At 42.1% G+C, this 23796-nt stretch overlaps 2 protein-coding genes across 3 annotated transcripts; one reads left to right on the top strand and one right to left on the bottom strand.

Annotated features, from left to right (window-relative positions):
- Nucleotides 1-794: 794 nt before the first annotated feature.
- LOC124524650 (cytochrome c) lies at nucleotides 795-3527 on the top strand. Of its 2 annotated transcripts, none has more exons than XM_047097004.1 (3): nucleotides 795-898; nucleotides 2211-2387; nucleotides 2499-3527. In XM_047097004.1, the coding sequence occupies exons 2-3, from the start codon at nucleotides 2219-2221 to the stop codon at nucleotides 2645-2647; spliced, it is 318 nt and encodes a 105-aa protein (XP_046952960.1). In that variant the 5' UTR covers nucleotides 795-898; nucleotides 2211-2218; the 3' UTR covers nucleotides 2648-3527. The 2 variants fall into 2 exon arrangements, with proteins under 2 accessions (XP_046952960.1, XP_046952959.1); XM_047097003.1 differs by having other exon boundaries at nucleotides 809-964.
- A 17105-nt stretch (nucleotides 3528-20632) lies between these two features.
- On the bottom strand, nucleotides 20633-21479 carry LOC124523025 (homeobox protein NANOG-like). Its single transcript, XM_047094762.1, is given in 2 exon segments — nucleotides 20633-21439; nucleotides 21441-21479. Coding segments are annotated over 2 exon segments (846 nt in total).
- Between the last annotated feature and the right edge of the window lie 2317 nt (nucleotides 21480-23796).

Genomic DNA, 23796 nt, shown 5'->3' with positions numbered 1-23796 from the left:
TTCTCTAACCATGTAAAAATTGTTACTTCCTAATGTTGCCTGAACATCCTCCTTGTTCTGCACATGGACGCGAGGGAGAGACGGGTGTTGGCAGAGAGCAAACAGGCAGGTGAGGGGCCAGAGCTACAATCTAGTTTTTGCCGCAGCTGCTGCACCTGCCCCATTCCTCGGTCTTGGGGCTTCCATTAAGGGGATATCTGAAAGATGACTCAAAGTATCAGAATGGAGGCGAAACAAGAACACGTCAGGAGCTCGGGTCCAACTCTCATAACTCCGGTTCCAGGGTATTCTTTGTGGGTGCGGCTGGCGCCAGCCGTGGAACCACGACAGACGCTGGGTAAAGGTCGCCAGCTGAAAAGATGGTAGCCAGGAGACCTCTACGTACAACAGATTTGGGGCGTTCCCCTCTGGGCAGGCAAAACGCCCCCCTCAAGGCGCATTACGTCAACGAGCACAAGAGCAGTTACCTTAGCAGGATAACGCCCTCAGTCCACCACGCGACTCCGCTCCACCCTCCCCGGGGCACCCGCAGGCACACACAGGCCGAACGGTGACGTCAGCCCTTCCTGGCACCGCCTCGATGTCGTACTTCCAGTGGCCTGTCGTAATTGCCGGCAAGAGAGGCCTTGAGCAGAAGGGCACGCTCGCGGTACACCTTACCCTGCTAGCCGGCAAACGCGCAGGTCGTTGGCGCAGGCCCCGGAGACCGAAGCCAATGAGGCGCGGAGACATCACTGCGTATCAGGCGGCGCAGCCGCACTCGGGCCGCGAGGGGGCAGAGCGAGTTCGGTTGCACCAACACCGGTACTTAGGCGCGGACCGGCTCGTCCTTGGACTGAGAGAGCTGGACGTCCGGCTTGAGAGCGGGCACTTTCTCTTCGCGCGCAACCAAAGAACGGTGAGCGCAAAGCGGGAAGGCCGAAGCGGGCGGGAAGCGCAGCCGTAGGAGCACGCAATTGCGTTGGTAGGTATGCGGGCGGGGCCGAGGTCAGTGCCCGGGTTCTGCGAGTGGGGCCCACGCGGGGTCAGTAGGCCCAGAAGTGAAGACCCCGGACTTTGGCCAGCCAGACCCCGGTGGGCTACGGCTTGAAATGGGGTGGAATCCCAGCTAAGTGCGGGAATGGGCTCAGTCAGGACTCTGAAAGCCCAAGGCGACTTGGTTGCGGATCCGACGGAGACCCCAGCTCGCGTAGTCGGGGCTGAGGGTTGTAGACGCGACCGACAGGACTTCCCGGGATGAGGGCGGGACGGTGCGCAGCGCCTCGCGTTCTTCGTGGAGAGGGAAAAACTGCTCCTCCAAAAAGGGGTCATTTTTCTTCTTGGTTATCTGTCGCTTCTCCCCTTAACCTTCCTAAGCATCTCGGGAAGTTAAGTTTCATCAGTCTCCTTGAAACCTGCCTGATTGGGTGACCTCGTGGTCGCTTTCAGAGATCCCAGAGCGGGGTTCCTTGCGAGACCTCAGCCCCCTGCTGCCCTCCCACTCACAACAGCAAGGCAGTTTATAGTGACCTGAGCAGGGCGAATCAACCAGGATTTCTATTTTTTTTTTTAATATATTTTGATCTCTCCTGAGACGTGGCTTCAAACTGTAGTATGAATAAATAACTAGGCTTTATTAAAAGTTGAAATTTCGGTAGTTTGGGTTTAATGTAATCATGGTTTTCAACGTATTCAGATTTGTGACTTTTTGTGACCTTGACCTCAACTTTTTTTTTTTTTAATTTTTTTTTTCAACGTTTTTATTTATTTTTGGGACAGAGAGAGACAGAGCATGAACGGGGGAGGGGCAGAGAGAGAGGGAGACACAGAATCGGAAACAGGCTCCAGGCTCCGAGCCATCAGCCCAGAGCCCGACGCGGGGCTCGAACTCACGGAGCGCGAGATCGTGACCTGGCTGAAGTCGGACGCTCAACCGACTGCGCCACCCAGGCGCCCCTTGACCTCAACTTTTGAAATGGTTTTGAACTAGGTTCCCTCTTTGCTTACTTGGGTTTTAATGTGTTTTTAAGGAAGTTCTCCTTCCACCTAGTGTTTTTGGTACTACAGAGTCTGTTGCAAGTGTACCAATAAGTAAAATGGGATTTACCCTGGTGCTCAATATCATATCATAGATTCAGATTCGCAGTGGATGAGTAAGTGTCCAGAGTGATCACTGATTTCCATGGGACTTTTACTTGAAGGAAATAAGTAATTGAGTCTCTCGTTTTTAGATTTAAAAATGGGTGATGTTGAGAAGGGCAAGAAGATTTTTGTTCAGAAGTGTGCCCAGTGCCATACTGTGGAAAAGGGAGGCAAGCACAAGACTGGGCCAAATCTCCACGGTTTATTTGGGCGAAAGACAGGCCAAGCCCCTGGGTTTTCTTACACGGATGCCAACAAGAACAAAGGTAAGGCGGGACAGTTGTAAAATTACAGAAGCACAAATTGCATGAATATAACCAACGGTAAGACCTTCATCAGGAGTGTAAAATACTTAACATACATTCCTCCTTGTTTAGGCATCACCTGGGGAGAGGAGACACTGATGGAGTATTTGGAGAATCCCAAGAAGTACATACCTGGAACAAAAATGATCTTCGCTGGCATTAAGAAGCCAGGGGAAAGAGCAGACTTGATAGCTTATCTCAAAAAAGCTACTATGGAGTAATAGTTGGCTGTTGCCTTATTTATTACAAAACAAAAATGTCTCATGACTTTTTTTATGTGTACCATATTTAAATTGATCACATACACCAGAATTCAGATCATGAATGGCTGATAGAATATTTCTTTTGGACAGTCCTGATTTAAATAAGATTGGCTTGTGGTTAAATGAATATGATTCACTTTTTGACCTTTGATAGTAATTCTGGTTCAGCAAGTGCTGTCACTCTTTTCCCCTTTGAATATGATTGGAATTGATTAGATTGTTGAGCTTTTCACAGAGATGGTAAATGCCATCTCTAAACTTACAGGAGATTGGTTTTATATTTAGATTTATATAACTGGTTATATTAATATATTTAAATACTGAGGAAATCCCTTCACTGTATCAGAACAGCAAGACTCAGCTGTGTTTCAAAAGTTGTGTTAGCCTGTTAAAGGCAAGGGCTGAAGATAAGCTGGCAATGTCCACTTTATCTTTTTAGTCTTAACTATGCCAATTTAATTAAAATTCCCTGCATTTACAATGTTGCCTTTTGCTTAATGAAAGGCATTTTAGTGTGGTTTATGTATAATATTAAATAAACAATAGTAACACTTCTCACGTTTTATAGATGATCTGTAAGGTCAGATGCTTTTAAAATTCAGTGTGATAAGTTATAGCAGCAGATTTGGCCTGTGAATTCTTTACTAAGTTATAATTCAGGATTGTCTTCTAAATAGCTATTCAAAAATACAACTGTGGAATTACCATATATGTATGATTGGTAATGGTGCTTTTGCTAACTCGTTAGAAGGGTTAAAGTAGAGGAGATATATCATCAGCACAAATTTGTAAATTATGTGATAAGGCTTAAGATAATTAAAAACAAAATCACAGATCATGATTTTTCTAATGTGCTTGATTTAATGACTGATGCCAGAATTTAAGTACAACAGCCCTAAGTGCTGATGGAGCAGTGTTACTAATAGTATTAGATTGTGTACTTATTCCTCTAGGACAGTCTGAACTAGAACAACACTTCAGTGATTCATCCTTAGAGTTTCTTTGGCCAGAATGAACCCTCAGACTTTCATACGTCGATAAAACAACATGCTTCTGGTCACAGTTTTGTGGTGTGTGACTATAATTTTTGTACAAGTTATTTCATACATGGTCCATGCCCTAGCAATTAGAGAGACCCTGGCCATTTTATGGAGGTGGTGAAATTCTCAGTGAAAGAAACTGACAAGCTATCTCTGAGACAATAAGGAAACTGGGAAGAGGCCTTGTCTGTCAATGGTTTCAAAGATGATGGGGATGATTAGATAGCTTGTTAAGGCCTGGCAAAGCAATTTGTCATTTAATCTTACTTTCAATCATTGGAAAAATGTAAGTAAGCAAAGAAGTCAGGAAACAATTTGGGAAAGCAAAAGAAGGCCTACTGTAATCAGAGGTAACACCTTTGTAACACCTTGATAACTGCAGAAGTTAGTGGTATTCAGAAACAGTCTAGCCATTTAGCTTATAAGAATTCTAGATCAATATGGGAAGACATGGAGTCCAGGGGGCTGATTTACTTCTGTGCCTCCTACATCAACAGAAGCCTATGTTGACAGAGATACTTGAGTACCTGCTGTCTTCTAGGACAGTTATACTCAGTAAGTGCATCTGGTGATTCATACATAATGTAAATGATCCTAAAACTAATTCAAAAGAAATTCCCAGTTATGAGGTATACATGCTCTTTTAGAAATCAATAGGATAAAAACACTTTATTTTGAGAGACAGAGGGAAAGAGAATCCCAAGTAGGCTCCATGCTATCTGGACAGAACCCAACACAAGGCTCCATCCCAGGAACCATGAAATCATGATAAAGCCAATATCAAGTCATGCTCAACCAACTGAGCCACCAGGTACCCTGAGAGCCAGATGCTTTTAAGTTTTTCTTCCCAGTTACATCTACACCATGGATTTTGTCTAGAACAGCACTGTCCTATAGAATTTTCTGTGATGATGGATTGTACTTGTGCTATCCAATATAGTGCCAGTAATTACATGTGGCAATTAAGCCCTTGAAAAATGGCTAGATTTATATAGCTATAAATAGCTACCTTCTATGACTTGTTGAGCATTGACATCTGTGAAAGCTCTGGACTGGTGAGCACCAGAATACTTTACATTCATGTCAAATTCCTTGAAAGTCACAGTGAAAAGTTAACCTCTTCCAAGGTTAGCAGTGACCTAATTGTCATGTCCAGTTCTTTTCTGTTCTCAATAGTTATGATGATCTCTAGGACTTTTGACACACTTGACTTCTCTTTTACTCTCCCTTGGTTTAGGTTTCACACTCAACATGGAATAAAATACAGGCATCATAGAATCTTTATGCACATGTAGCTTTAATATGTTGGTAACTCATATACCTTGTTTTGCATGACATTTTACCCAAATTCTAGCCCTATGATTCAGATTGCTTTATAAAGTCCATTCACTTTTCAGTTTAGCTTCAGTACCTCGTAAGGTGTATCATCTAGTAGCCTCTTTGCAGCACTCACACTTCCTTTTCTTACTAAAGACCACATTCTCCAGGCCTCTAAACCTCTGCAGCCCTCACAGGTGGAGCCTGCTTGTTCTTTCACACTGTCCACAGCAGAGATCATTGTGGTCTTGGCACCTTCCAGACTCCTCTTACTCTCACAGACAGAACTACCTGTGTGAGATTGAGGACATCTTTGTGGACCCTTTCCTGTTTTCTGTACTTCAGGACCTTCACTACATTTGCTAAGAATTTACATGCTCCATTCTCACTCTTTTGAAGAAATAAAATTATGCTGGTAAGAGCTACATAAAAGTGAATGAATGAAAATGAATGAATGATCTGTCTTTAATGCCACTATAACCTCAAAACTTTTTACTTGATTTTAACTCTTCTCTGCTGCTCTCCCATAGCTGCAACTTAGACTTGTCGTTGCTCCAGAACTTCTCCACTTCTGAATTTTGAAATCCCATTATACAACCTCATACTACATGTCTCTCTTCTTCGTGTCTCTCTATTGTTTCCTTTTACTCATCAAAATCCCAGTCCCTACTCGTTCCCTTGTGGTTTCCTTCCATAGCCAACTTTTCAGCATATCTTTTCAGTCAGTGCATTGCCTACATCCAATACCATTGTCACCGGTTGCTTTCTGTAGCATCTCCCCTGCACACACCCAGCCTGGAAGCAGCCCAGCCATCTGCTTTCTCCACTTCCACATCTAATCTGAGCATTATTGAAGAAAATCACATACATCTGCCAACTGGCACCACTGTAAACAAACCTCTGATTCAACGGAACTAGCAGAAACTCTGTGCAACTGTTTTTTTATGTAACCATTCTTTCCCAGTCTTCCTCACGGTTAATTTACAAAATCATGCTCCTCAAGCTTCTCTCACCTCTCTTCTCCTGTTCTCACAGTAGATGGCCTTGCCTCCCATTTCAGATATGAATTCTTTACCCCTGGCTACAAGGAAGGGTTTTGTTCCCCACCCCCCACCTTCAGCCATGTTCTTAATTCAGATATGTTTCAGAATGTTCAGTTACATCAAGAGGAGCTCCAGATGTTACACTTACTCCAGCATGGTCCGTGTAACACCCATTCCCAACCCTCTTCTGCTTCTCTCTCCCATAGAAGTTTGAAGAGCTAACTGCTTGCTTTCAGTTCAGTGCAGGAACTTCACAGTGCAGTGAGCCACAATTCAACATAACAAATATCACTAAGTTCTGGAAATTACAGCTTTCCTTATTCAGTTTAATGAAAGTGTCACTGGGCATGGGCAATACATCTGGACCGAGAAATTAAAAAAAAGAATCTTTACAATTTGGAAATATGCAGGTTTTCTAAGTCACCAGCCTGAGTTAGGGCATATCATATTATCAGATAAAATTTTTTATACTTTTTACTGGTGAGAGTTGGAAGAAGACAGCCCAGGGATCTGAGCCCTCTGTGGACCCTGCTTGATGGAATTCTGTACAGTAACATTTGTGCCTTAAGTTAACTCATCTGTAAACTGTCATTAATTACATTAGCCCTGAGGGTTGTAAGGATTAAACAAGAGAATGTGCTTGGCATATTGCCTAGCACTCAAACACTCAAATGTTAGCTAATTTTGAACTGGGTGGGCAGTATACTTTGTCAAATTAACAGCTGGGCAGATTGCATGGAAGGGAGGCCAAGATGAGGCTTCTAAAGAAGTGATACAATGGAAGAGAAGTGCCTGGAATTAGAGATTTGTATCCGTGACTCCGGCCCATAATTCTAATAACTGACCAGGTGATACCTCATTCCCTTTTAGTGACCAGGACCAAGAATGCATGAAGTGCAATATCCAACTCCAGTTAGCTTTTCCAGAGAGGTCAGAGACATGTGGTCAAAAGGTTAAATGGGCACCTAATTTTCATACACTCATCTTGTGTGTCTAGTTTTTCTAGTAACCTAACAAAGACATAGTTGTTAATACTCTATTTACTGGGATTATGCTGGCTCTAGTCAACTTCCGAAGCTTTAAAAGTAATCTCAACGAGGAAGAAGACATTAAGATGGGACCATGTGCATTAAAGGCAGTTTAGAGGGTAATGTTTAGTAGACTGACTCCAGCCCTCCATGGTTGCACCTCCCAGGATTTATCTGGAGGCCTAATCCAGGTCATAGTAGGGTACCACCTGCAAGGCCCCTGTCTAAAGAACTAGTGCTTCTGTTTCCTGTCTTGGCACAGTGGTTGCTAACTTGTCTTGAGCGATATTCCATAGTTGTATTTTTAAAGAATGTTGATAATGGAAACCAGCACCTTGTATAATTCTTGGATGGGGCATGTGTGATGTAACAACACTATTCTAACAAACAAACACTTATGTGCCTAGAGATAGTATGGGAAGAGATCTGTGGGGACAGTTTCTAATTTGTGAGTCTCCTGAATCAGAGTAGGTTAAGATATTTAGTTTCTTGGTATGTACATAACGGGGAAAGGGATTTTAAAGAATGAATCCTTGGTGGAAAAAACAGGAAGGGCTTGCCTGTTTTGCCCCTTCCCAATGCGGGTATCTCTCAAGATAAAGTAAGGAAGGAGGAAGGAGGGCCTTTTTTATTGTAAATCAAGGTCAGGTAAAGACTCCAGTACTGTTTTATAGCATAATAAAACAAAATGAAGCTTGCATATGCCAGATATGTAGATAACCTGTCTGAAAATTCTGGTAGCTCTCTTTCTATTCTCCACCCTGAAGTTGATCAAGCTGTTCACAACCAAGGCCTCTGTTAGAAGATCCGAGAGAATTCAGACAAGGTGTAAGATTTTCTAATAGACCTCAGCTGGAGAAGTCCCCTTTACCCATGCTGGTTTTCCAGCAGAATCTATTTTGAAAGTGGACAGCCAACCTATACCCTTGGCCTTCATGCAAGTACAATTTCTGAATCCAAAAATTTGACAGGGAACTGTCCTTCAAGACACAGCTCCAAACTCCCCACCCTTGGTTCCTTTGCTCTTCTACTGATCATTCCTTCTCAGTTTCATTTATAGAGTCTTTTGGGTTTTTTGGTTTTTATTTTTGTTTTTGTTCATTCTCAAAGAGACTACTCTTTATGTATTTGATACCCATTCTCTCCTACATTTTTAGGACCAGAACCTTGATTTTTTTTGTTTTTAGGGTGGTAATATACTTATAAAAGATTACACTCCAACTTCCCTAGGTGCGGTCAGTGGGTCAAATGGAAGTCAGTTGGGTGGGTCTTACAGGAAATCTTTTTTTAGAAAGATCTGACTCAGCTAGGAGGACTGCCCTTTTACCCCTTCTCTTCCTGCGTAGAAACTAGATGGGATGGTAAAACCCCGGCAACCATTTTGGACTACATTGCATCATTGAAGATGGAAGCCATACACCTTAGGTGGTGGAGCAGAAAGATAGAAGGAACTAGCACAGTGATGATGTGGTCAAGCTGCCATACCAGCCCAGACTTCTTTAAGTTTGATAAACTTCCTTCTTATTTAAGCCATTGTTATTTTCAGTTTCTGTTATATGCAGCTGATTCTCATCCTAACTGATGCCCACCCCTTATGTGATATTGGTGCTCCCACAGTTATTCCTTTCATAATATCTTTCTTTACGTTCCCCTCCTCCCCCCCACCCCCGCATATCCACACACATCCCAGTGACTTCTTATCTTTATCTACAGTCCAAATCCCTCTTGAGCTCAAAAGCCATATACTCAACTGCCTTTAAGACATCTTTATTTGCATTACCCGCTGGGCACAGTGGTAGTATGAATAAAGGCCACCTAAATATGTCCATGCCCTAATCCATGGAACCTATGAATGCTACCTTATATGGCAAAGGGGACTTTACAAATGTAATCAAGTTAAGAATCTTGAGATGAAGAATTTATCCTGAATTATTTGGGTAGGCTTGATGAGTTAGAGAAGAAGGCAATATGACAATGGAAACAGAGATTGGAGTGATGTGGCCACAAACCAGGGAATGCTGGCAGCCTCTAGAAGCTGGAAGAAACAATGGATTCCCTTTTGGAATCTCTAGAAGGAAACAGCCCTTTCAACACTTTGATTTTAGCCTGCTGAGACTCATTTTGGAATTTTGACCTCCAGGACTGTAAGATAATAAAGTTTGAGATAATTTATTACAATGGCAATAGGAAACTGATACAGGCACCTCAAACCTGACATATCCCAAAATAAATTCATTAACTTTCCCCCAAAACCTGATCCTTTTCTATTTTCTATCATGATTATTATACAATCCAAAATATGAAATCTATGAAATCAGTCATATATTCTCGATTTGTCACACTCTACCATCCTTCACTTATCACTTTGTATTTTCATTTCTATACATTAATTGTCACTCAAATCAATACCTAATTTGTCTGCATTATCTTCCATCTGTACTGTTAGAGTAGTACAATGGTTCTCGGCTAGGGGTGAATTTGCCACCTTGGGCAGGGGAGGAAGACATTTTTGTCTCCAAAAATGGAGACATCTTTGGTTGTTACCACTGTGTAGGGGTGTTGTTGGCTGGCATCTAGTGGGTGTGCAGGCCAACGATGCTACTGAACACCTACAATACACAGAACAGCCCCACAACAAAATTTCCTGGTCTAAAACGTAAAGCCAAGATTGAAAAAGCCTGCTGTAGTCTTAAAACTAGTCTCCCTGCTTCACATATTAAACCACTCCAGTCATCGTCATAATTTCCAATTCCCTAGGGAAATGTACAGGTGTATCTTATTGCACTTTGGAAATACTACATTTTTTTTTACAAATTGAAGGTTTGTGGGGCGCCTGGGTGGCTCAGTCAGTTGAGCCATAGACTTCAGCTCAGGTCATCATCTCGGGGTCCATGAGTTTGAGCCCCATGTCGAGCTCTGTGCTGACAGCTCGGAGCCTGGAGCCTGCTTGGGATTCTGTATCTCTCTCTCTCTCTCTCTCTCTGCCCCTCCCCCACTTGTGCTCTCTCTCTCTCCCTCCCTCTCTCTCTCTCAAAAATAATTAACATTAAAAAAAAGAATTGAAGGTTTGTGGCAACCCTGCATCAAGCGAGCCTATTGCCTATTTGCTCACTTTGTGTCTCTGTATCACATTTTGGTATATCACGCAATATTGCAAACTCTTACTATATTATTACATTTGTTACAGTGATCTGTGATCAGTGATCTTTGATGTGTAATTATTTTGGGGTCCCAGAAACCACACCCATATAAGAGAGAACTTAACTGATCCATGTGTATTCTGACTGCTCCACCCGTTGTTCCCCTGCCTGTCTCCCTCTTCGGCCCCTTATTCCTTGATACAACAGTATTGAAATTAGGCCAATTAATAACCCTACAATGGACTCTTAAGTTTTCAAGTGAAAGGAAGCAGCTCATGTCTCTCACTTTAAATCAAAAGCTAGAAATGACTGAGCTTAGTGAGGAAGGCGAGTCTCAAGAACTAAGCTAGGTCTCTTACAGCAAATGGCCAAGTTGTGAATGCAAAGGAAAAGACAAGGAGTTGCTTCTTAAGGATTAGCAAAGAAAGTAGTTACTTGAGATGGAATCTACTCCTGGTGAAGATGCTGTGAAGATTGTTGAAATGACAACAAAGGGTTTAGAATGTTACATGAACTTAAATTGATAAGCAGTGGGAGGTTTGAGAGGATTGACTCCAATTTTGAAAGTTCTACAATTTTACAGTGGGTAAAATGCCATCAAGCAGCATCGAATGCTACAGAGAAATCATTCCTGAAAGGAAGAGTCTGTGCAGCAAACCTCACTGTTGTCTTATTTTAAGAAATTGACATAGTGGGGCACCTGGGTCGCTCAGTTGGTTAAGCATCCGACTTTTGATTTTGGCTCAGGTCATGGTCTCACTGTTCCTAGATTCAAGCCCCACGTCAGGCCCGGTGCTGACAGCCCAGCACCTGCTTGGGATTCTCTCCCGCTCTCTCTGCCCCTCCCCCGCTCATGCGCGCGCACGCGCTCTCTCTCTCTCTCTCTCAAAATAAGTAACTTTTTTTTAAAAAAGAAAAAGAAATTGCCACAGCCATCTGACCTTCAGCAACCACTACCCCATCAGACAGCAGCCATCAGCAGCAAAAGGATTATGACTCACTGAGAGCTCAGATGATGGGTAAGTGTTTTTTAGCAATAAAGTATTTTTTAAGATTTTTTTTAAATTTTGTAATGTTTATTTTTGAGAGAGAGAGACAGTGCAAGCAGGGAAGGGGCATAGAGAAAGGGAGACAGAATCCAAAGCAGGCTCCAGGCTCTGAGCTGTCAGCACAGTGCACAATGCAGGGCTCGAACACACGGACTGCGAGATCATGACCTGAGCTGAAGTCAGACACTTAACCAACTGAGCCAGCCAGGCACCCCAGCAATAAAGTATTTTTAATTAAAGAGTGCACATATTTTTTAGACCTACTGCTATTTCACACTTGATAGACTACAGTATAATGTAAACATAACTTTATATGTACTGGGAAACCAAAACACTCATTTGACTTGCTTTATTGTAAATTGCACTTTATTGGGATGTTCACTTTATATTTTCAAGTTATGCCTTTTTGTTGTTGTTGTTAATTGTGAGACTTACAGAGTCCTTGACCAATAGTGTCAATATCTGGGTCACTTATAGATGTATTGTTTTTTTTCTCCTCTCAGTTTTCAATCCTTTTGACCTTTCTCTTGGCATGCCAAGTAATTTTTAATTGAATACTAACATGGAGTATTAAAAATTATAGTGGCTCTGGATAATATCTTCCTCCAGAAGAAATTCACCTTTTCTTTGCAAGGAGGCTGATTATCTCAAGCCATTTAGAAACTGAGCTGATTCGAGGCTAGGTTGAAACTCTGGAAAGGCTTTATCTACATCTGGTTCAACCCTGCTGTTCAAGTGTAGCCTTTTAGGGTTCCAGGAGATCACATCTCAGCCTTTTGGCTAAGATTGAGAGTAGAGTTAGTTCCAGCAGAGCCTGGGGAGTTGACTGGGCTCATCCCAAGGTGAGTCTTGAACTGACACAAACTCCATCATGCTCTTTGTTGTCTGCTTGGCTTCTTAGCTTTGGTCAGCTTGAAAACTTGGAACATGTCTTAAGGGCAGGATGTTGGGTACACATTTTGCCCCTTCTTGCTGAGATATTCACCCTTCTGTTCTCTACTTTTTGTTTCTTCATCCCTGCAGAGTTTCTTTACCTTTTAGTAGAGACCCTCTGCCCAAGCCCTTCCCCTGGATTCTTTGGCTTTTGACCCAAAATAAGTAAGTGCCCAGAAGGAAAATACAGCTACACCCTGTGGTTTTACCTCTGTCTCAAATTTTCCTTTCTCCCAGATTTTATCTTTCCAAGACCTGATTGCTTCTGCATTATCTTTAAACAGTAACTGCAATCTACTTAATTGCAGCTCTACCTGTGAGAGAGAGGTGACTCCCAGGCTTCCTCAGCTGCTTCCCCAGGCTCTATTCTGTGACCTGCCCCTGTAAAGAACTTGCCTGGCATCCAAGCCCTGCTTTAATGACAGGCTGACATTCTTTTTCTTTCCCAACAATCTAACAGTATCTCTCCCTGGTTTAGTTCCCTACCCCAAGCCCCAGGTGCTTCAAGCTGCATCCCAGGCCAGAGTGAATAACACTAGGGCTTTCGTTGTTTTTTTTCTGAAAAGCAGGATTGCCTGCTTTCTAAATCCTCCTCTCTCCTTGTTGATAATTCTGGAGTAAGTGCATTGCCAGCTCCAAATCAGGCATGAAAGAAGGCTCACTTTGACATTCATAGATATGTTGCCTTCTGTTCTTCAAATTATTCCTGAAATAAAAACTTTAATAATAGCCCTCTTGTAGGTTGTATTCTCTTCTATTAAGTTATAAATGAGTCAATATGTGACTATTTTGGTAAGCAAGGTCAGAGATATTTATTAAAAATAATAACTAGCTATTTTATAGTTCTGATATTTTGTTCTCAGGTTGCATGGGTGTGGGTGTTTTCTATGCCTGGTCTCATTGAGCACAACAATCCTATGCAGGGTGGGGGATTAGTGAGTACTCTTTATCAGGAAATGAAGCTGAGAGATGTTACATTGCTCATCAGTAAATGGTAGAACTAAGATTCAAAGTCAAGTCTCTCTGAGTCCAAAGCCCTTACTCTTTCCAATACATTCTGCTCCTGCCCCCTAATTCTCACTGTCTGATGCCACACGCAATTTGTAACCTCAACCCAGTCTAGTAATCATGATCACCCCCCCAGTGAGACTGTGGGTGACTCAGAATAGTCCATCACCTTGACTAAACAGTTAAAATGCAATGACACACAGAACACTTTTAGATACTGATAACAAAATTGAAGAATATTATGCCTAAGTACTAGTCAGTGGCTGAGAACACACAAAGAAGATAGAAAGCTTTTAAATACCTTGTTATATCTGAAAAAAAAAATCCAGATTCTTGGCACAACCATTGGTGACTTGCCCCTCCCCATGCCGTTTGTGTGCTGGGTATCCCCTGCACACCCCGTCCCTTTCCTGCCAGAGTCTCAGCCTCTGGAGCAGAGGGTCTCTGTTCTACTTATCTTTTTTTCCCTAGCACTTAATATACTACTCGACAGGGGCACCTTGGTGGCTCAGTCAGTTAAGCGTCTGACTTCGGCTCAGGTCATGATCTCACTGTTTGTGGGTTGGCGCCCCGGGTCCGGCTCTATCTGGCTCTGTGCTGACGGTTCAGAGCCCAGACCCTGCTTCGTATTCTGTGTCTCCCTCTCCTCTGCCCCTCCCTCACTCTCTCACTCTCTCTCTCTCACATTGAATAAACAACAACAAAAAATATATATATACACACCACTTGACAGTAGGAAACGAATGTTCCATAAATTAATATGCATGATCTTCCCAACTACAATTTAAGTTCTGTGACGGCAGAAACCGTCTCCTCTAATTTTCATCCCCATGCTGCTGTTAATTACTCTTATTTGATTGCATGAACCAGAGGTCTCACGCTATTTCAGGTAATGGGGGGTTATTGGAAACAAACTCACTGTGACAAGGGAGGCCACGATCATACAGGCTTCTAAGAACAGCACCGTTCACAGTCTAAGGCAGCTCTGGGGGCCAGATTAACATGTTTGCTCCTCCAGCAGGAGTTGTTGTATTTTTAACCCAGCATGCTGCCATTAATATGACTCCTGTTTTCGACTGCTTCTCTTTTATGTCTTGTCTACACCTGTTATCAACCAGCTGACTCCCATTCAACTACCTGAGGGAGAAAATCCAATTACTTTATTAATTATCCCTGATAAGAAGAGCTTTTTAAACCAAGCCACTTAATAGGTTTCCAGGTGCCCACTTCTATCCTAATTGGTGGTCTTTTCTTAATCCAAAAACAGCCTAGCAAGGACCCCCTTTAGTTAGCTTGAGATTCTCGAGGTGGACGGGGCTAATGGGCCTGTCAGGCCCTGTGACTGGCTTGTCCGTTAAGGGCCTTACACAGGGTTCAAAATAAATGCTTTTTTAAGTTATCTGAAGGGAGAACCAGAAGAATTCTATGACTGTATAATTTAATCCTGTTTAGTGTATCCTGGATATTTTGGGGGGCCTTAACATTGAGCTACGGTATGAATGTACATTGATTTGTAGCTGTCATTGCCATTTTGAGATTCTGGAAGAGTTGTGAATCTTTCCCATTCTTCACAGTTAGTTCCATGCCTTTGACTAAAAAGCCAGCTCATTTCTGAGGTTAAATGCTTTTCCCATTGGAGCCTAGAGCTATGGCACTTAATTTTTAAATAATCACTTATCTCTTTGGTTCCATCTATCAATCTATACAACATAGTTTGATGCCCAATATATGAAAATATTTCTTGGAAGCATGAAAAAAATATATAAATTTAGATGACTTAATAAGTTACAGGATCAGATATGATCTGGGAGCTCTGGAGGCTATAAAATGGGGGAAAGGAAAGTGTTGGAGAGAGAATAGGATGAACGAGAAAATAAAGGAGCTAAAGAATTTTACGTCCTCAGTTTTTCCTACAGCTGGCTCTGTGCACATATGCTTCTCAGGGCGACAGATCCTTTTCACAACCGATAGGGATGTCTGGGTGACTATCCAGCGTCCGTTCAGCGTCTGACTCTTGATCTCAGTCAAGTAGTGATCTCAGGGTTGTGAGTTCAAGCCCCGCATTAAAAAAAAAAAAATTAAAAACCAACAAACAAAAAAACTGAATAGCCAAATTCACACATTCCCCATGAACTTAAGAGATGCAGTTCAAAATATGATTGGCAAATCCTGGAGAGCCGCTGTGCTTGGCTTCGTAGTGAACACAAGAGGGCGCTGAACTCCACAATGATGCACAGGCCACTAAGGTCCATATCATGACATACATACAACTAGTAATTTTCAAGTGATATTTCTTAGAGGTTATACCAAATGTTAAACAGAGACTTACAGCTATGTCGACTTCTAGTTTAGTAGATACCCATCTCAGTTAATTTTGTGATTTTTATATGCCTGAAAGATTTGTCTGACACCAAATTGAAGACACCAGTATTTCTAAGGAAATCAAAAGAAGGTTGGTCAGGCATGGGGTATAGAAAGGATGCAGAAGCATTGGCAGAGATCCCCTAAGCTTTTTCAGTGAAGAGGGATGCTTAGCAAAGACTTCAAATGTTGTAATTCCGTGATAAGACCCACATTACTCACACCATTGTAGCTGGACACCATTAACTCTTCAAACCATCCAATCCCTGTGCTCTAGTTCCCTGCTCACAAAGCAACAATCTCTGATGGTTATTTGGATTCTCATGGGGGGAGGGAGGAGGGTCTTTGTCCATAAACAGACACTCAAGGACAAAATAAACTTTAAAAATTCTTATTTCTTATGGCATAACAAAACAAAAGTGAAAATATTATAATTAGTTGGCAGTAGTTATATTTCTAATTTTAGGAGGGTCGTAGGACAAGGAAGATTTTAAAATAGCACCCTGAGTTTGAATCTGAGTGCCAGAGAGAACCATTAGCAGAACTAGAAAAGAGATGGCAGGCAATGATAGTAAAGGTTTTGCTGTGAACTTGAGGTGCCAGCTGTTTGTATAGGTGACTGCTATCAACAACAAGCAGTTGGAAATGAGGTCCTGTATTGGTACCAGGAGAGATGAGGTAGAGAAATACAGTTTTAGGACCCACTGGCATGGGGGGGGGGGGCGGGGTGTAGACAGAGATTACTGTATGGATGAGATTACTAAGCACCAGTGTGGAGAAAGAAGAAATGAGGCCTGAGGACAGCCTTCGGGAGTTAGGAAGTAAGACCCAAAAAGAGCATGGAACAAGATTCTGTGGTGGTATTATAGGGGAGGATAGACGTCTTTTGGAAAGAAATGAATAGTGTCAAGTTCTGCAGAGAAGACACGAATGGTAAGGACTGGATTTTCCTATTGAAAATCCCTGAGGGGGGTGGGAGGGAGGGGAGGGTGGGTGATGGGTATTGAGGAGGGCACCTTTTGGGATGGGCACTGGGTGTTGTATGGAAACCAATTTGTCAATAAATTTCATATATATATATATATATATATATATATAAAATAAATAAATAAACCACATTTAAAAAAAAAAAAAAAAGAAAATCCCTGATTACAGTCAAGGGAATACGATAAATTTAAATAGAAGTCAAATTCCAAGAGCTTACCAGTAGGTGGGCCAGGAACATCTTGTCATACCAGAAAGCAAGAAAACTCAAGGATTTAGAAGCCAGTTTGAAAAGGATCACACTGGCCAAAGATGAATCCATATGAACATCAGTAAGGATAGTAACTGTACTAGTTCTCTATTGTCCCTATAACAAGTTACCATAACTTAGTGGCTTAAAACAACATAAAGTTGCAGTTCTGTAGGTTAGAAGGCCAACATGGTCTCACTGAGCTAAAATCAAGGTGTCAGCAGGTCTGCACTCCTTTCTGGAAGCTTTGGGGGAAAATCTATTTCTTGCCTTTTCCAGCATGACTTCCCAAGGAATGCAAGGGGACTGACTGCAGGCAGTCCTTGACTCATGACCACATTCCTCCATCTGCAAAACTAGCAACAGTCCAAACATCCCATGGCCCTTAACCTCGTCTTTCTGCCTCCCTCTTCTGCTTTTAAGTACCCTTGTGAGTACATTGGGCCCACCCAAGTCATCCAGGATATCTCCCTATTTTAAGGTCAACTGGTTAGCATCCTTGATTCTATTTGCTACTTTAACTTATCTTTGCCATGTAATGGAACATGTTCACAGGTTCCTGGGATAGGGACGTGGACAGGGGACATGGCCTACCACGGTAACTACAACAGATTGAAACAGATCAAATATGTTTAAGTACATAAGCTCAAAATAATGTTCAGACAAAGCTCACTGTCAGGAAACTGACACAGTTTTTTTTGCGTGTGTGTTTTTATTTTTAATTTTTTAAAATTTACATCCAAATTAGCATATAGTACAGCAATGATTTCAGGAGTAGATTCCTTAGTGCCCCTTACCCATTTAGCCCATCCCTCCTCCCACACCCCCTCCAGTAACCCTCAGTTTGTTCTCCCTATTTATGAGTCTTTATGGTTTGTCCCCCTCCCTGTTTTTATATTATTTTTGTTTCCATTCCCTTATGTTCATCTGTTTAGTCTCTTAAAGTCCTCATATGAGTGAAGTCATTTGATATTTGTCTTTCTATGACTGACTCTTTTCACTTAGCATAATATCCTCCAGTTCCATCAACGTAGTTGCAAATGGCAAGATTTCATTCTTTTTGATTGCCAAGTAATACTCCATTATATATATATATATATATATATATATATATATATATACCACATTTTCTTTATCCATTCATCCATCGATGGACATTTGGGCTCTTTCCATACTTTGGTTATTGTCAATAGTGCTGCTATAAACATGGGGGTGCATGTGTCCCTTCAAAACAGCACACCTGTATCCCGGGGATAAATGCCTAGTAGTGCAATTGCTGGGTGGTAGGGTAGTTCTATTTTTAGTTTTTTGAGGAACCTCTGTACTGTTTTCCAGAGTGGCTGCATTCCCACTGACACAGTATTTGAAAGACTGGTATAAAGGGAAATGATCAAGTATTCACCCTGCCGTTCCCATACAAACTGTACCTTGGCAACCAAAAAGTTCATAAAGGAAAATTTTTCTTTATTTTTTTAAATTTTTTAAGTTATTTATTTTGAGAGAGAGAGAGAGAATGAGTGGGGAGGGGCAGAAAGAGAGAGAACTCCAAGCAGGCTCCGCACTTGCCAGCACAGAGCGCAATGTGGGGCTCGAACTCAGAAACCATGAGATCATGACCTGAGCCAAAACCAAGAGCCGGACACTAAACCGACTGAGCCACCCAGGTGCCCCGGAAAATTTTTCTTTATAAAAGTATTCCAGCTAATACGTTAAGAGAGAACACCATCATTTCCCAATATTCAGTGAATTAATGGTCTGAACAATAATTATTATGACAGCTAACATCACAAAAGTGCAACAGATATCTGGATATTCTGTGCCTCCTGGTGAGAGTGCAGAGCACCACCTGTGACTTCTTGCCAAAACAGCAGGTCCTAAAACTGATGAAGCCTCCAGATCCAACCAGCAGTTTATGGGAAGTACAGGGGACAAAGGAACACATTCGGTGACTCCAAGGGACAAAGGAACACATTCGGTGACTCCAAAAGATGCCATGAGCAAAATCCAAACCGTGGGATAGTCCACAGAACAAATGACACACCTCATAGACAAAACAACAACCAACCAACCAACAACAAAATCCTGTAAGAACAACGACAAAAGAAGGAGGGGAACTTACTGTTACCATTAGAAAACTTAGAAACGTCAACCAATTACGATGTGTGGGTCTTATTTGGGTCCTAATTTATAAGGCAATTGGAGGGGCACCTGGGTTGGTTAAGCATCTGACTTCAACTCAGATCATGATGTCACAGTTCGTGAGTTCAAGCCCTGCATCGGGTTCTGTGCTGACAGCTCAGAGCCTGGAGCCTGCTTTGGATTCTGTGTCTCCCTCTCTCTCTACCCCACCCAGGTTCTCTCTCTCTTTCTCTCTCTCTCTTTCTCTCTCGAAAATAAACATTAAAAAAATAAATAAAATATAAGGCAATTGGGGAAATGTGAACAATAATAGCATACCCAATATGAAACAATTGTTGGGGGGCTTTAGATTATACAGCACTGTTTTTTTTTTTTGTTTTTTTTTTTTAATTTTTTTTTTCAACGTTTATTTATTTTTGGGACAGAGAGAGACAGAGCATGAACGGGGGAGGGGCAGAGAGAGAGGGAGACACCGAATCGGAAACAGGCTCCAGGCTCTGAGCCATCAGCCCAGAGCCCGACGCGGGGCTCGAACTCACGGACCACGAGATCGTGACCTGGCTGAAGCCGGACGCTTAACCGACTGCGCCACCCAGGCGCCCCTATACAGCACTGTTTTTAAAAATTAGTCATTTAGGAGTGCCTGGGTGGCTCAGTTGGTTAAGCATCTGACTTCCGCTCAGGTCATGATCTTGCTGTTCATGAATTCAAGCCCCACATAGGGCTCTGTGCTGACAGCTCGGAGCCTGGAGCCAGCTTCAGATCCTGTGTCCCCTTCTATCTCTGCCCCTCCCCTGCTCTCTCTCAAAAATAAATAAACATTTAAAAAAAGAATTCAAATTAAATAAAATTTGAAATTAAAAAATAAATAACATCAAATAAAATTATTCTTTTAGAGGTATACACTGAAGTATTTGCAGATTAAATGATATGATGTCTGGATGTGCATCAACATAGCCTAGGGGTAGGACTGGGAGTGGGAGGGGGAACAGAGCAAACAAGATTGGCCATAAGCAGGAAACTGTTGAAGCAAGATGAGGTGTATACAGAGGTTTCTTTATACTGTTCTCTCTCTCTCTTTTTATTTTTTTTTTTTAAAGATAAAGTGAGTATTTATTTGTACTTAAATCTATAATAAACCACCAGCCAAACCGGTCCTATCATCACAACACATTAAAATATAAAAACAGCTTTCTACAAATCCTGGAATAACGAACACATCAGGAGTTGTAGTTAAACCAGCACAGGGGGCAGAGGAAATCAACGACGCACATTATAACTTAACCCTCCACCGTTAACAATTGAGGTTGTTAAGCCTCACTATCTCAGAAAATACAAACAATCCTTCATCACATCTTTGTGTTTTTACTTCCTATTCTTGTGGTTAAATTCTGGAGCCTAAAGATAAACAAATTAGTATTATATCTAGTTATCTAGAGCCAGAAACATATTTCCGCATGTTGTTCAAAGCAGCGAAAGCTACAGAATCCTCTTTGATGAGACTCCTGCCGTTTCCCCTTGATGGACAGAATAAACATAATGAAAAACAGAATATCAAGGCAGAGATACAGGACCCTAACAAACAAATCCTAGAAGTAATACAGCCATTGCCCAAATGGAGACGGATTGATACACTGATGGTCACATGACTTCAGGCTGTATGTTCAGAGTAGTTTGGGAATAAATCCATTATTTGCTGGGCACTAAAATACTTAGCCGTTTGCTGTATTACACTGTGGCTTTCCCCAGTCGTTTCTAAGATGGACTGCAAATCGCTGACAGAATTTTGCTGTAACTGTATCTGGGGCTGCGGGGATTCCTCTCCACAGTCGTGCAGCTGACTGTTCCAGGCCTGGCTATTCCAGGCTTGGGGGCACCAGGTCTGACTGTTCCAGGTCTGGTTGCCCCATATTGGAAGGTTTCCGGAAGTGTTCATCAGGTATCCCTGGTGATAGGAATAGAAGCCTGGGTATTCTGGATTTGCAGAGCTGTTTTGAGTCACAGTGTTGTTATTCTTTGGCCAGTTGTTTTTTTGCCACCTCTTACATTTCATTCTCTGGTTCTGGAACCAGGTCTTAACCTGCTTATAGCTAAGGTTCAGAATGTTGGAAAGTTCTTGCATCTGCTGGAGACCGAGGTATTTCTGTCTCTGAAATCTATCATTGAGTACATATAGCTGGGTCTGAGAGAAGACGGTTCTGATCTTCTGTTTCTTGCCCTGAGCTGGATCGTCCTTCTTCGCGGTGATCTCCTCTGCAGAAGTGGGTAGCACTTTTACTCTGGGACTGGTGGAAGAATCGGGGCTGTCCTGAACAAGTAGATCCATGGAGGAAGGAAGAGGAGAGATGGTCTCCGTGTGGGGGGTCTCAGCAGATGACATTTGCAGGGATGCATAATTTTCTTCAGGCCCATCAATCTCAGGCACTGGAGAAGAGTCCCTAGAATCGGGCGCTTCGGGAGCAAGGCAGGCAGTGGAGCTGAGCTGGATCCGTATTCATGTTGCAAGGCCATTGTCATGCAAAATGTAGCTGCTGGGTAGTCCAGAATGGGTGGGGAACGGGAAAACCGGGGCCACAGGACCTGTTTGCAGGAGAACTTCTTCGTGATGAAAGTAAGAACTCAGATTCACGGGATGGTGTACTCACTGAAAAGTGCATTAAAAATGAAAATACCGTTGGGCACCTGGGTGAAGTCGGTTAAGGTCCGACGTCAGCTCAGGTCATGATCTCACGGTTCGTGGGTTCATGTTTCTCTTCGGGCTCTGTGCTGATGTCTCAGAGCCTGGAGCCTGCTTCAGATTCTGTGCCTCCCTCTCTGCCTCTCCCTCTCTCTCTCTTTTTAAAAATATGGGATATAACCTGGGATCTATAGTCAGATTGCTTGGGTCAAATCCATCTATTGTATAACTTATAGGATTATTAGGAGATTTGAATGAGAACTTATTTTTGTGGTTAAATACACACAACATAAAATTTACCCTTTAATTATTTTTAAACGATTGAGTGACACTAAGCACATTCACAGTATTGTGTGGTCATCACCATTATCTGTTTCCAAAACTATTTTATTGTTCCAAACAGAAACCTCTCCCCCAGCCCCTGGCAACCTCTATTCTACTTCCTGTCTCTGTGAATTTGCCTGTTCCAGGAAACTCACATAAATGGAATCATTCGATCATTTATCCTTTTGTGTCTGCTTATGTCACTTAGCATAGTGTTTTCAGGGTCCATATATGTTATAGCATGTGTCAGAATTTCTTTCCTTTTTAAGGCTGAGTAATATTCCATTGTCTGTATACGCCACATTTTATTATTCGTTCATCTGTTGAGAGAATATTTTTAAAGTATTTTATAATGTATTTGGCATACAATATGAGCTTGCTAAATGTCACCTAGTAATTTTTTAAGTTTGCTTATTTATTTTGAGAGAGAGAGCAAGCACATGAGCAGGGAGGGGCAGAGAGAGAGAATTTCAGGTACAGTCCACACAACCCCATGGCTTGAACCAATGAACCGTGAGATCATGACCTGCCTGAGCCAAAATCAAGAGTCAGACACTTAACCGACTGAGCCACCCAGGCTCTCTAGTAATTGTTTTTAAGATTTTATTTTTAAGTAACCTCCACACTCAATGTGGGGCTTGAACTCTCAAACTCCGAGATCAAGAATCATATGTTCTACAGACTGAGCCAGCCAGGCGCCCCTACCTAGTAATTATTGTTACAGGAAAAATATTAAAAGAAAATACACCAACATTTTAAGCATATTTGTTTTAGCGTGGAGGGATTCTGTTTTCTTCTCTTTTTTCTATATATTTTGCATTTCTTGGTAATGTGGTTTGATCATTGAAGATTGTGGTAAATATACATATGTACATTTTAGCTACTTTTTATTCTCTCTCCATCTTTTTACTAATACATGTTGCCTCAACCTCTTTCTTTAATGGTCTTTCTTAAAAGCATAGACTATTGTTCAGTTTGGTCTGAGAAAGTGCTGCATTACATTCTTTGCCCAGCTGGTGGCAGTATCAACACTTGATCCTTCCTGCCACCTGTATCCTCATAACCCTAGCCCGGATTAACATACGCTCCGATTTGTTACAATCTTAGAAATGTAGGCTGTAGTTATCTACTTTTTACAGACAGTATTCTATACTGCCAACATCAAAGACTCCAGCGCCAGATTACATCTGTGCCTGTGAATTTGCACCTTTCCTGGCTCTCTCCTCAGTTGTCTCCCCGGCCTCCCAGCCCTGTCACCCATGGAGTTGCCAGAGTCATCCTGGCGCCTGGAAAAGAGGGAAGCAGTATGGGCAAGGAAAGAGAGAAGCTGATTTTTCCTTTCTTTCTTCATCTAGGGTAGAGGAAAGTCTTTAATATTAAAATTAAATTTAGCATTATGGCTAATATATGAGATAAAATTTTTGGTTGTTTGTTTGGTTTTTGTTTTAATTAAGTAGGCCCCATGCCCAACGTGGGGCTTGGGCTTATGACCCGTAGATCAAGAGTCACATGCTCTACCAACTGAGCCAGCCAGGCACCCCTATATGAGATAAAATTTTAATCAAGGACTTGGCATTGGACATGACTAGTTGATTTTTTATTACTTAAGAATAAGGCTGAATCCGAGCCAATCTACACCAGTAGGGCTGAACCAATCATCAAAATACGTAAGTAGTCCTATACCAGAAGGTAAATATTCCAGCCTATTCTCCCTGAGGTGTGTGTGCGCGCGTGCGCACACACACACACACACACACACACACACACAGAAAACATGACCCTTCTTCTGGGACCTTCCATCAGCTGCAAGATGC

The sequence above is a fragment of the Lynx rufus genome, unplaced genomic scaffold (assembly GCF_022079265.1).
Source record: "Lynx rufus isolate CCGP_SWC_20201006 ecotype Redwood Valley unplaced genomic scaffold, mLynRuf1.p SCAF_4, whole genome shotgun sequence".
In the NCBI taxonomy this organism is placed as follows: Eukaryota; Metazoa; Chordata; class Mammalia; order Carnivora; family Felidae; genus Lynx; species Lynx rufus.
The sequence above is the reverse complement of the archived record's forward strand: the minus strand, read 5'-3'. Positions and strand labels throughout refer to the sequence as shown.